Raw genomic sequence first — 13,668 nt, forward strand, 5'->3', positions numbered from 1 at the left:
TCATGAACTTTGGATTATTATGGACACGAGAGACAAGCGCAATGTTTCTCATTTATCACTGGATAAGATTTAAGTTATCAACCTAATATCCGAAGCTTCATTTTGCGATTTTTCAATGGTTAAGATTTAAGTAATTAACCTGATATTAATCCAATGAAACTTTTTATGTAATCTAAGTCAAAAATATATTGATAAACCTAAATTAATCTAATTGGACATATTATTTCAACTTGAAAAGGTGAATCTATCATTTTTCAATTAATTTTGAATCAAGCTATGTAAAATATAAGCTTATTAAAGACATATTTTTATCATATTAAAATATTAAAATACTTCTTACTCATTTCGTAATAACATTAACAAACTTTTTGGTAAATTTGACAGTCCAATCAATCCAGTTGATTTTTTGTTATTGAAACTCCAACAAAAATCATAACGATTTTTAAAAACCCATTAAAAAAAATGAAGGTAACTATTTGAAAAATTCTAATTGAATTATTTGACAACTACATTTCAACTAAATTGTGCTGCTAATTAACTTCCTCAACTTAAAATATATTTTTCTCAATTAATTCATAACAAAGAATGTTAGATGTTTTACTCGAATAATAACATTAAACATCCTTATTCTTTATGATTCTTGCATAAAAACATATTTTATCCATTTACGTTAGATATGTTCCTAGATTGTATAAGAAAATCACTAAATTTACTCTTTATAAAGTCTCGGAATGCCATCATGAGGGAGATTCAGTTTCATTTCGTGATAGAATTAGATATATGTCTCCTCAAATATTTGTAGGAGCAGTCGAACAGATGCAGCTATTAAAAATATGGGATTAGTTATCTCGTCAATAATTAACGATATTTTTTATCTATGCTCGATAGGCGTCTGACGAGGCAGATGTCGAGGCAGTCGTCGTTCGATCCGAGGAGGAATAACATGAGGTTTAGCTTCGGGAGGCAGTCGTCGTTGGATCCAATACGCCGGAGTCCAGTTCAGGACGAGTTGACGGTGCCGGAGAACCTTGACTCGACGATGCAGTTGTTGTTTATGGCATGCAGCGGTGACGTCAAGGGAGTCGAGGATTTGCTGAACGAAGGCATTGATGTCAACAGCATTGATCTTGACGGACGGACGGCGTTGCATATCGCCGCTTGTGAAGGACACGTTGAGGTTGTTAAGTTGTTGCTTAGCAAAAAGGCTAATATAGATGCCCGTGATCGCTGGGGCAGTACGGTACATTTTTCTTTCATTTTTTCATTGGTTTGAATTTACTATTGAGCTTCTTAATTGTTTGATACAATTTAAGCGTACTGCATATTACAGAAAATTTATGTAGTGGGAATGTCTCTATACCTAACCTGTTTTTCACTATAGCCAAATATAATATTGTTAGCTTTATCCAATTACATTTTCGTACTGTTGGAACGTCGAATGATAAAGTGACAATGAATGAAATTTTAAACAAAATCTCCATGCAAATCAGCTAATATCAAAGACATCAAATCTGAATATTTTCGAAATTCATCAAGAATTTTTCTAAATTAATGAAATTTACTTATACCTCCCTTTATTTTTTTTCTTTCTTTTTCGTTTGAGGGCAAACGCAGCTAAGTGGGTGAATTTTTTTTTTTTTTGTAATTTTTTATACTTATGCTTGTTGAGCTTTTTAACATTTAATTGGACAGGCAGCTGCGGATGCTAAGTACTACGGAAATGTTGAAGTTTACAACATCTTGAAGGCCCGTGGAGCCAAAGTTCCGGTACAATTTGAACCAGTTCCATTTGAATAGAACTACTTTTTCTGTTTCTGGTTGCAAGTTATTATGCTAATGTTTTGAAGAATGGCATTTTACATATTTTCTTTCATTTTAGAAAACCAAGAGGACACCTATGACTGTGGCAAATCCTCGAGAAGTTCCAGAATATGAACTTAATCCACTAGAGCTTCAGGTCCGGAAGGCTGATGGTATCACAAAGGCATGGCCCGTTCCCTTAATTTTTGTACATTATGTGATCCTATTAAGGTCAGTTGATTTCTACTATCCGCTATAACGAGCTCCTCCTAGTTTTCACAAGTGAGATTGTATGTTGAGGCTATTTACTTTTTCTCGGTGTTTGTTAAGGTAATTAGTGCCTCTTAGGTTGATTAATCACAGTTGAAATTATAACTTTTCATCTTAAAATTTAATACCATGAACAGTTAGACGATTTATAACCCAAAGGTTTTTTATTCAATTCAATTACCATTTTTTTCCAAAGCAGGCAAGCCGGGAGTTTCAATCAAGAATTGGAGTACGTGAATGGGATTTTTGTGCAAACATAACGGTGAACGAACATTTCTTCTCTGATAACGCAGTCAACAGAACTTTATTTACTCATTGACTTTTCAACTCCTGTGGTTATTTTGGGTAAAAGGTAAGGGTAATAACTAATCACAAGAAATTTACAAAATTTGTCAATTTTTAATTCGTAGAATTTGAATCCCTAAAATCTAAATCCCTAATTCTCCTAACTAACTAAAACTAAGCACAAAAAGCACAACAATAGCAGCCCAACAAGCGCAGTGGCAGCCCTTCTCTCTCACGGAACCACGCTCACTCTCAAGTATAGCGCGGCAGTGCGCCCCCGCGCCCCCCCCCCCCCACCACCACCCACACGCAATGATAGGTAATTTCTCAATTTAAAAGGGAAAGTCAGAGAAGTAGAGGAAGAATATAAGTTGATTAGAAGGGAAAAGACAATTATTATTCCAAAAACTTGCTCAGTGCAAGTTTAATAAGGTCTCTTAAATAGACCGATACATATAACAAAAACTAGAAAACTAGAAAAGAGGAAAATCATTTGAAAATAGAAGCAGGATCACTTAAATGGTAAACATACATAATTGCCATGAACTACACTCAACCTAAGTCAAATAATCAATTGAAGAAACTAGATCCCGATGCATATTGAGCACATACCATTCCCCACCCCTTAGAAACACATTGCTGGCATGGTCAAAGTGAGGGTGAGTCTTCGAGAATCGCCAATGGTTCCAATTAGTATCCTCGATTGTTGCTCTTATCCTTTTAAACAGTATCGAGTTGTGCGAATGGCACTTGATCTTCAATCATGAATAGCTGCGGCTTTTAACAACAGTGGCCAAGAACAAGTTTCTCATCACAATAATAACACAACCTTTTTCCACCACGAGCCTGTACTTCTTGGTTGGACAGTTGCTGGATGGGACGAGAAGCGATGTCATCGGCTATTTGATCAACCTTAGGAGGTGGACCTAAGACCCTAACAAAATTATTTAGGGTTGGTTGCTGTGTCACTGAAACAGGGGGTGGTAGAGAAAAGTGACTAGTGCATTTAGAAAGTGAATTCCGCTCCTCAATCAGTCTTGTCACACCAATGGTGTCAGCCAATGTACGAGGCTATTTAATCTTGACATCTAGTTGTATCTCATCCTAAAGACCTAGGATAAAACAACCAACTAAAAAACATTCAAGTATGCCATCAACTTGATGTAAAAGCTTTTTGAAAGTTTCTTTGTAACGCCCACTTTTTCTTTTGTTTCCTCTTTTACCCTTATTAAATTGGGTAGGATAGTTATTATTGAGTGTTTGTGTGCGAGTAAAAATTTATCAAATTGTTTTAAATAAGTTATGTAGGTTATTAGCTTCTTTTTTTTTAAAAAAAGGAATTTTCTTAAAACTCACATTTTCTTGCTTTTTATTTTTTTAAAAAGTATTTATTAATTACCAAGTATTTAAGAGTAAGTCATCTTTTTAAGAGGAAGTTGTCTTTCATTTTTTACAACATGAAAAACAAAAAAAGAAATATAAGCCTTTGGAGAAGAAAAAAGAAAGTTTTATAACTTCTTTGCTTGGTATTTGCCTTAAGGTATTAAGTATTTCTTTGACTTATGTGATTTATTTTTATTAGTTGTTTGCATTTAATTACTTGTGGCATGATTTGGGTAATATATGTGTGTTTGTAATGCTGCGGTGATATGAACAGTATGCATTCTTTGCTTCAAATCGTTTTCTTTATTTAGAATCACATGAATACGTTTACATGTCATGGAACTAGGTATCCTAAGCTTTTCATTGATAGGTTTTGTGTTGAAATCCTGTTGAAATCCTCTAAGTATGCAAATTGTTATGACTTTTCGAATTTGAGTTACTGGTGCTGGAAAATTCCGATTTTCAGCAGCAGTTCTCAATTCTGGAAATTCTTCCGTAAGGTTACACATCGTTAAAAATTATGGAGATTTTTGTATCAACAGATCTGTGCCTCTTATGATTTCATGTTTAATTTCGTAATTTTATTCATTATGATTAAATTATTAAAAATCGTAACATGCGGCTGCTGCAGATTTGGAAACTGTTTTCCAGAAATTGCAGAAGCTGAAATGTGTAATAGTTTGGGCTAATTTCTGAATATTACATGCAATGTTAGGATCTTATAATGAAATTTAAATCTTTCCTCTGTCTTTAAAAACTAGAATCACGATTTTTGGGCATGTAAAATAAAATATATGAATTTTTAAATTCTGTCTTCAAATCTAGAATTTTCTGGACAAGTTAGATGTTCTCGGAAATAAAATGCTTTTAAAATAGTTTCAGGCATCCAAAAATTATGAATTTTAATTACATGCTTTCTGGATGTGTCTAATGTAATTTTAAAAAAAAGAAATGGATTATTTCGTGAATTTCCTAAATGGTAAAGGTTTGTTTTGGTCATTACTGGACAGTTTTGTTACTTTGGTTTAAGGTCAATATTCTGACTTGATTTTCACTTGTGCTGATTTTTATGAAATTTTGCATGCAATGCTATGCATGTTCACAGTACCTCTGTAAATTTTCATGGTTTTCCAACATGAGTATAGGTTATTAAAAATCAGTATGTGCAAGGTACTCATGTTTAAGTTTAGAATATGTATAAGTTTTGAGTTAGTATAAGTGCCTATGATTTAAGGATGATTGCAATTATGTTTAAGGTTAGAAATAATATTGATAAGGATATTTTTATGATTATTGTAGGACGTGGGTGAGCTCATTGGTTTGTTCTTGATGTATTGAATTGATTACTGTGGATCGAGGTAAGTAGATTCATGCATGATGTGCTTTATAATAAATGCAATTTATGTTATAAGAATAATGTTTTAAATTGAAATTTTTACAGAATTCATTTCTAAAATAATTAAATGAATTTTGCAACATAAAAATAGTTTTAAATGAATTTATATAAATGTATTTTAAAATAATTTTTTCTTAAGAAATTAGTTTTCTTAAACAAAATGTTTTCTAAAAGAATTAAATGATCAAAGAAAGGTTATTAAATGTTTTAAAAGACTTAAAATTTATGAAAGGATGTGTGGTGTATTAAAAAATGTTTTGGCTCATAGTCTGCAGTAATGTATAAGATGCAAATGGTATGGTATTGTCTAATGTTATGGCCAGCTTGCTGGTACGATGATGATCTTGTGCACAAGGATGTTATGAAAAATGCGGGGTCTAATACCTTGAATGAGGAATAATGTGGGGTATAGTACCCTGAATGATGAATGACGAATGACGAATGATGATGACTACGTGGCATGAGCTACCAAATGTTTATGTTTTAATGTTTTTTTAATGCTTTGACATGAATCCATCCCTTATGTTAAATGAAGATGTTATTATAAGATGTTATAAAATGTTTAAAGGTAAAATGACAAATGGTTTCAAATATTGTGCATGGATTTGCTTACCGAGTTGACGGCTCACCCTTCATCTCCAACATTTTGCAGATTAACTAGAGATATAGTTTGGGTTCTTAGATAGAGATTTTTTTTAATGGATCTCTGGAGTGGGTTTAAAGATTAAATTTTGCTAGACTTTTTGTTTTGGATTAGAGATTTTTCTTTGGAGATTTTATTTCAGATATTTTTTGTAAGGATTCATTTGGAATATGAATAATAGTTGTTTATCTTGAGGTTTATTAATAAGAATAAATTATGTGAGGTTTCATTCTAATTTTACCCTTGTGTTTTCTAGGTAGATTTTTGGGGTGTTACATTCTTGATATTCAGCTAATATAGAAGTCTATTTTAGGTGCATCAAAGCTTTAAATGGGTCCTCATAATCCGTTAGTCCAAATTGTTGAAGGATTGTGTAACACCCTAGTCCAAAATTCCGAAGGCAAATCTGATCGCAACTCACATACAAATTTAATAACTTTTTACAATCGAAAGTAATTTAAACTTCAAATATAATAGGCAGCATAATAGGTTAAAAATTTAGCAAAACCATCTATCATCCTCAATTTAAGTCTATCTTCTCACTCATCACGAATCAATCATGACTTCTGTAAACTGAATCACAATAAACTATAATGAGTACAAACCTCAATAAGCAAACTAGTTTTTCTTATACGAAAATATATACATACTTATACAGAATGCAACAGATGATATGCCATGATCTTTTCAAAATAATTGGAACAAATTCATCAAAATCTCTTTCTGTCACTTCCAAACTTTCACATTTTCTTTTAATAAAATACATATACTACAATGTGGTACTTTGCGCTTTGCGTGGCACTTTGCACCATGCGTGGCACTTTGCGGTGTTTTGGCCCTCAAAAGGTGGCCCCTGCACAGTCTTAAGAGGTGTCCCCCAATGCAAAATCTCATAAAACAGAAATGCCATTTGTTAAAATCCACTTTCTCATTCATGGAAAACTCAATGCATTTTCATGCTCATGCTAATTAATCCTCACACAACATATGCCCATGTACATAATCACGCACACAACAACACATCATATCAACACATGGGCAGAAACATATAAATCCATATTCGTACCTTTTCAAAAGAATGCTTTTCAACCAAGTCAAACATATGCATATAGTTTATTGTGATTTAGATATGTAACACCCTAGGCGAATCCCACATCGGTAAAGCATGGGAGAGATGCTGGGTTTTAAAAGGGTGATCCATGTTGTGCAAATTTTAATGTACTCGCAAGAGCACGAATCTATTGTAGTATAGACTAATGGTAATGAGTGTCGATCTCACGAGGAGGTGGATTTTAATTATATATAGAATTAATTTTGTAAATGGGTAGTTGGATTTATGGTGGAAATGATTTGGAATATGCTAATAATTAAATTAAAATGGTGAAAATAAATTCTAAAATTGGAATTGCAATTGAGAGAATAATTTGAAGAGAAAATCTATTAAATTGACGTACTTAGGTATCTGGATCCGTATCAACATGCATCATGGGCTAAATATTCCTTATTAATACCAATTAAATCATGAGGGGAGAATCCACACCTCATGAAACCACGCTCTAATCAATATGGTGCTAAGGGCTTATCGTGCCAAATAATAATAACCTTATACTAGAGAGCCGGTGTAACCAAGGCGGTATCTAGACAAGATTATTATTATTTGTCGACGAGAAGTCAAAACATCCACAAAAACTAGAGGGGAAGAGAAAATAAATTTACCAAATTAAGCCCATGACACATGTTGAGACTTCACCTTCAACCCAAGCTTGAAAGAAAATTAGCCACTCATAATTGAACTAGGGGCAAAATGGGAATTTATTAAAATACGAAGAAAATACAAGATGGAGAGGGAATTACAGAAAATGGATCCCAAAAATGGATTCAGAGATATCAAATTAGGGGGGGGAGGCCCCCTTTTTATAGATACATGGAGTAAATCATGGCCATCGGATTAAAAACAGTTTGGACGCTCAGGATTGCGCCACGTCATCAGTCAACAGTCCACGGTTTGACCACGCGGATGAACAGTAACACGGTTTGACCCGACTTTGAACAGTAACGCGGTTTGACCCGGATGAACAGTAACGCGGTTTGGTTGAAAATAATCATGTGTGATGCATGCACCGTATGCGAGATTTTTCGTCCACTGATATGCTGCCACGTCACCATCAACAGTATATAAGAATTTTAGTCCAACAGGATCGTGACACCTCATCAGTCAATGCCACGTCATCGGTCCGTCTATGTGAACAGTGTCGTGAACAGTAACGTATACAGTACCATACACGTGAATAGTACCGTACAAGTGAACAGTGCCATTTTTCCTTTTATGCTCCTCCTAAGGTTTTCGACCGTCCTGAGTTCAAAAGTGATGTCCGTTTTGCCATCTGATTTCTCGTTTATTGTGAAATGACTATGATGCCCCTAAAATACATAAAATACTTAATTAAAATAAAACACATGTAATTAAATAACAAGAAGGTTAAATACATAAAAGTAAGGGTTGTTAGTAAGACTTGAAATGTAAAATGACAATTTTCTCCTTTATAAATATGCATTTTCTAACACTTAACACACCCCCCAACCAGCTTATTGCTAGTCCCTAGCAAATGAAGCGAAAATAAAATTCAAATTCAAAATGATTTTTTTTTTAAAAAAAAAATTTAGAAACACTCGTGTTTATTCAATCAGATTAATGATAGCAATCAAATAAAAGTATAAGCATTATCTCCGGTCTAAAGTAACATCACACCCACATCAACCATCTACATGAATCAGCCCAGTAGACTTTGTTATAGCTACTTTCAAGAATGACATGTCAAACCCCAAAATCTCACTGGAAGTAGTGACACTCTCACAAAGAAATTAAACCCAATAAAAATAGTCACTCCAATGAATGATAATTGAGAGAAAATAATGAAGAAGTGATATCACATGCTCTCACCAAGATGAAATAAATATGCCCTCAGCTTAAAAATAATACGATCTCAAGTCAAATAAAACCTGTTAGTCAACCCAATTTATTTATTTATTTATTTATTTTTTATATGCACCACTACATCGTTTTAGCCCATATAACTAGCTTCTACTTCAGATTATAGTTCTCTAAAATCAGGAAGGACTTTTATTAGGATGTAACGTAGGCTAGGGACATGGTTAATAAAGAAAGGAAATAAGGAAAACAAAGTGTATGTTTGAGAAAAATGCAGAGAAATTTTATTTTTTTTGTTTTTGAAAGTTGCAAGGTGGATTTCACCTATTATTGTTATTTTTATTCTTTTGAAACGACAACTTTTGTTTTGTTGTGTTTTTTTTTTTTTGCTTTTTTTTTTGGTATAACTTCACTGAACAACATAATTATTTACATTTTCTCAAACATAAATAGGTGATGGAACTTATAAGATATCGGGTAATACTCCAAATCGGAGTGGGTCAAGATGATAAGTTGACAAAGAAAATGTTTTTTTTTTTTTTAAAGGCTCAAAAGGGTTAACTATGGATATTTAATAAAAGGGATGGCTAGAAAGGCTCAAACGGATCAAAGATGGCCTTTCCATCGTCTTTTAGGGCTCTAAATAACCTTCCATATCTACTAGTTAGATGGGCCTCCAAATGTAGCAACACACTTTTTTTTTTCTTTTTTCTTTTTTTATTAAGGGCTAACTCAAAAGAAATCTAGAGATCATGTATACAATTATAAACTGTTAAGCTGTATAAAGAATGAGCAAAAGGGTTACTCTCCAAGAAAAATGATAGGCTCAAAAACTCACTTGGTACTTATTATGACATGTTCATTCCTTCAAGCAACTCATATTTGTCTCCAACATCAACATGTAGAGTAGCAAACATAATGTAACATCACTTAAGACCAAAGATAATACAAATACTAAAATTTGAAATTAATCATGTCATCCAATGTTAAAACAAACCACACAAAATTTTTTTTTTTAAACAACATTCTACCCCCCAACCTATTCTAAAAAAAAAAAAATATGCATGCAGAAATGTGAAAATGATGTAGAAAAATTAATTTAGAAAAGTTACATTTAAAATGATAGAAAAAGAAAATGATTTTTTTTTTTTAAAGAAGATGCGTTTCTAGAGGCACTACACTCCATATTCAGCCATCTTCGACTCAAAAGTTGGAAAATGTATATTTATAGAGGAGAAAATAAAAAGAAGAAGAAAAATAAACATAAAAACAGAATAAAGAAAAAGAAAATGTCTGAAATTTTTTTTTTAGTTTTTTTTTAATTTTTTTTTAAACGATGAAAATGCGTTTCTAGAGTCACTACACTCCATATTCAGCCATCTTCAACACAAAAAGTTAGCGACAGTTAGTTTCTACAACAAAAAATTAGTAAAAACTTAACCAAAGTTCCATAATTGTCGACTATTCCCTCCCCCCAACCAGAACGAAACATTGTCCTCAATGTTTGAAATGAAAGAAGTAGAGTTTAGAAGACATCACCTGGGTGGTGCAACACAGAAGAAAATATTTACAGGCGGAGAGTTAAATCTAATTTGTACTTCTTACTGCGGCTACTGTTACCATAATTATTTGGGCGCTCCAACACAAAGGTCCAGGGGTCTGGCTCCGGTTTATAAGCTTGTAACATATCAAGTAGCTCATTAGTAGTGTGAGCACAAATAAAAAGCTTTTTCACATTAGAAGGAATGAAATAGTTTTTTATTGCATGGTTAAGAAATGCGATAAAGCCATCATAAAAATTATTGACATTTAACAAACCGATGGGTTTTTGGTGGATGTGCAGATGGGCCCAAGATGCTAGCGTGATAAGTGCCTCTAGTGTTGCAAGATCTCCTGGAAGGAAAATAAAAGCATCAGCATGATTAAGCATTTCAGTTATTCTTTCTTGCATACCTGAGACGACTAACTCTTCTCCAGTTGATGAGTCAGACGAACTGCCCAATGGTTTTAAGACTCTTGGGATGATGCCTAACACTTGACTTCCTCTGATAAAAGCTGCTTCTGAGACCATTTTTGATAACCCTCGGTTACCTCCTCCATACACCAAGTGTAATTTTCTCGCTGCTATGCTTCGACCAAGATCTATGGCTGCCTTAACGAACTCTTTATGTTTGCCATATGTAAATCCAGAAAGCACACAAATGTTCTTGAATTGTCTATTGGGAGTAGCTGACATTGTGATACTTCTCAAAAACAATTTGTGAGTGCTTGACAAAAAAAGAAATCACATTTAAGAGTCTCGGTGATAGTGGGTCATGGTTGTGTATGAGGTAATATGTCAGTGTCAAATAACGCGTAAAGCACGTGGCTCGCAAGTCAAAAAGAAAACAGTAAAAAGGAAAAAGCAAACAGTAATAAAATTATTAAAGACAATAATGCAAACAATAAGACAATAGTGAAATAAAATAACAATAAAGTAAAAGGATATTTACAGGTAGTTGCGACTGTGGCTCACATCTTCCTCTGGTTTTACGTCCAGAAACGGCTTGAATGCCCTCTATGGGTCGAGGATAGGCTTCCTATCCAGTTTTCTTATAAACTGGCAAACAGGGTCGTTTATAGTCAGATTCCCGAGACTATATCGTGCATGCTCTTTCTGGAATAATGGCCATAACTGGAGAATCGCTCCTTGCACATATCCACTGGGATGCGTTTCAAGAGACAAAAGGATATCATCCAATGACTCCTTATTCAAGCCATCCCTAATGAATTGAATCTTATCTTCCCTGTTATCAGACATCATTCCTAAAGAACATGGGTTTTTATTGCAACTCATTCTGGCACACTTATGACAAGCAAAAGAAATTCTTCGAGCTCGTCGTTTTCTTGCATAATTTCCTTTACCACAACCAGGCATGTATGTAATAAATTTTGGAGGTAACTCACCTGCCGATCGTACTTTAGCCTCGATTAATCAACGGATGTCAGCAGGTATGTTATTCCTCATGAGTAATCGCATGCGTTCGGACCGAGCTTTATATATCGTAAGGAGGGCATTCTGAGGAAGTGAAGGGAATCGCTTGTGAAGTTTCGCTAGAATCTCGTTTCTGTCCATACCTTCGCCTCAGAATATCAGTTATTATGGGAAACTGAAGTAACCGACTTGATTGTCACGGAGTACCGTTATCCGCCACTTCACCGGGGTAACAAACTAAAGCACACAAACAGAAAAACAAATTAAAACACACAAAGAAAATTAAAATCGTCCTCTTATTGAATTTACCTCAAGCTCCAACTGGATGTCGTAAACACTTCTCTCAATGTCTCTGAGTTGGCTTTCTAAACCCTCAACATAGGCTACTAACTCTGGTGGTTGTAGAGCCCAAATGCGATGTGTTTTACAAAATTGAATCTGCCTTTTGAGATGAGTTTTGACACGTTGAAGTGGTTTAAGAATATTCAGGAGGAACGGTCTAAGTAAGGTACTCATGATTAAAAACGATAAAAGAAAACTTAATAGTTAAACAAACACACTTATGCAAAAATAATTTCAATTAGCAGAAGAATAATATAAAGAAAGAAAAAAAAAATCAAATCAACGAAAAGAAAAAAAAAATCAATTCAAATCTGGTGGGTCACTCAAATTTATTTCGGTGTCTTCTCCATGTGGTTGGTATTCTAGATATGGCTTTAATCTTTGACCATTAACTTTAAACGTGACACCATTCTTTGGGTCCTTAATTTCAATTGCCCCATGTGGAAAAACAGTATGAACAATAAAGGGACCAGACCAACGAGAGCGTAACTTACCTGGGAATAGGTGCAAGCGAGAATTGAACAAAAGCACTTTCTGACCTGGAGTGAACGATTTTCTCATAATTTGCTTATCATGGAAGACTTTCATTCGTTGCTTGTAAATCTTAGCATTTTCGTATGCATCATTGCGAATTTCTTCAAGTTCTGCCAGCTGTAATCTTCTTTCTGAGCTGGCTTGCTGCATGTCAAAATTGAATTTCTTGATGGCCCAATATGCACGATGCTCGAGTTCCACAGGTAGGTGGCAAGCTTTTCCATACACTAGCCTGTAGGGTGACATCCCAATCGGGGTCTTGAAAGCCGTTCTATATGCCCATAAGGCATCATTAAGTCTTAATGACCAATCTTTTCTGTCCAGCCTCACCGTTTTTTCTACTATGTGCTTTATTTCTCGATTGGAGATCTCAACTTGGCCACTGGTTTGCGGATGATACGGGGTCGCCACTTTGTGTGTGATTGAATACTTTATCAAAAGAGCTTTGAATGCTTTGTTACAAAAGTGGGCACCACCATCACTGATTATTGCTCGAGGGAATCCAAAGCGTGAAACAATGTTGCTTTTCAAAAATGCTATCACAACCTTGTGATCATTGGTCCTACATGAAATTGCTTCTACCCATTTCGATACGTAGTCAACAGCAACCAATATGTATTGATGGCCAAAAGACGGGGGAAAGGGTCCCATGAAGTCGATACCCCATACGTCAAAAATCTCAACCACTAAAATTAGATTTAGTGGCATCATGTTCCTTCGTGTAATGCTCCCCATTCGTTGACACCTATCACATGAAGAACAGAAAGTGTAAGCGTCTCGAAATATTGATGGCCAATAGAAACCACATTGTAAAACTTTAGTCGCTGTTTTCTTAGCACTGAAATGGCCTCCACAAGCTTGTTCGTGGCAGAATGAAAGGATATTTTGAATTTCACTTTCTGGGACACATCGTATAACAATTTGGTCTGCACAATACTTGAACAAATACGGGTCATCCCAAAAGAAATTCTTTATTTCTGCAAAGAATTTAGCCTTATCTTGCTTGGTCCAATGCTCTGGAAGTTTACCTGTAACAAGATAATTAACTATATCAGCATACCAAGGTAATACTTCCACATTCATTAATTGTTCATCTGGAAATGACTCATTCA

At 34.4% G+C, this 13,668-nt stretch overlaps 1 protein-coding gene across 3 annotated transcripts in view; it reads left to right on the forward strand.

The window, feature by feature from the left end:
- The first annotated feature begins 695 nt into the window (after positions 1-695).
- LOC102618528 (integrin-linked protein kinase 1-like) overlaps positions 696-13,668 on the forward strand; it is a 78,847-nt gene continuing 65,874 nt past the window's right edge. The window contains exons 1-3 of one of the 3 annotated variants that reach the window (XM_052436552.1): positions 696-1,240; positions 1,693-1,767; positions 1,880-1,984. In XM_052436552.1, the coding sequence (XP_052292512.1) occupies positions 878-1,240; positions 1,693-1,767; positions 1,880-1,984 (543 nt within the window). In that variant the 5' untranslated portion in view covers positions 696-877. The remainder of the gene's footprint in view (positions 1,241-1,692; positions 1,768-1,879; positions 1,985-13,668) is intronic. The other 2 variants (XM_052436551.1, XM_052436550.1) reach the window with 2 other exon arrangements.

This window comes from Citrus sinensis, chromosome 3 (genome assembly GCF_022201045.2).
Source record: "Citrus sinensis cultivar Valencia sweet orange chromosome 3, DVS_A1.0, whole genome shotgun sequence".
NCBI lineage: Eukaryota > Viridiplantae > Streptophyta > Magnoliopsida > Sapindales > Rutaceae > Citrus > Citrus sinensis.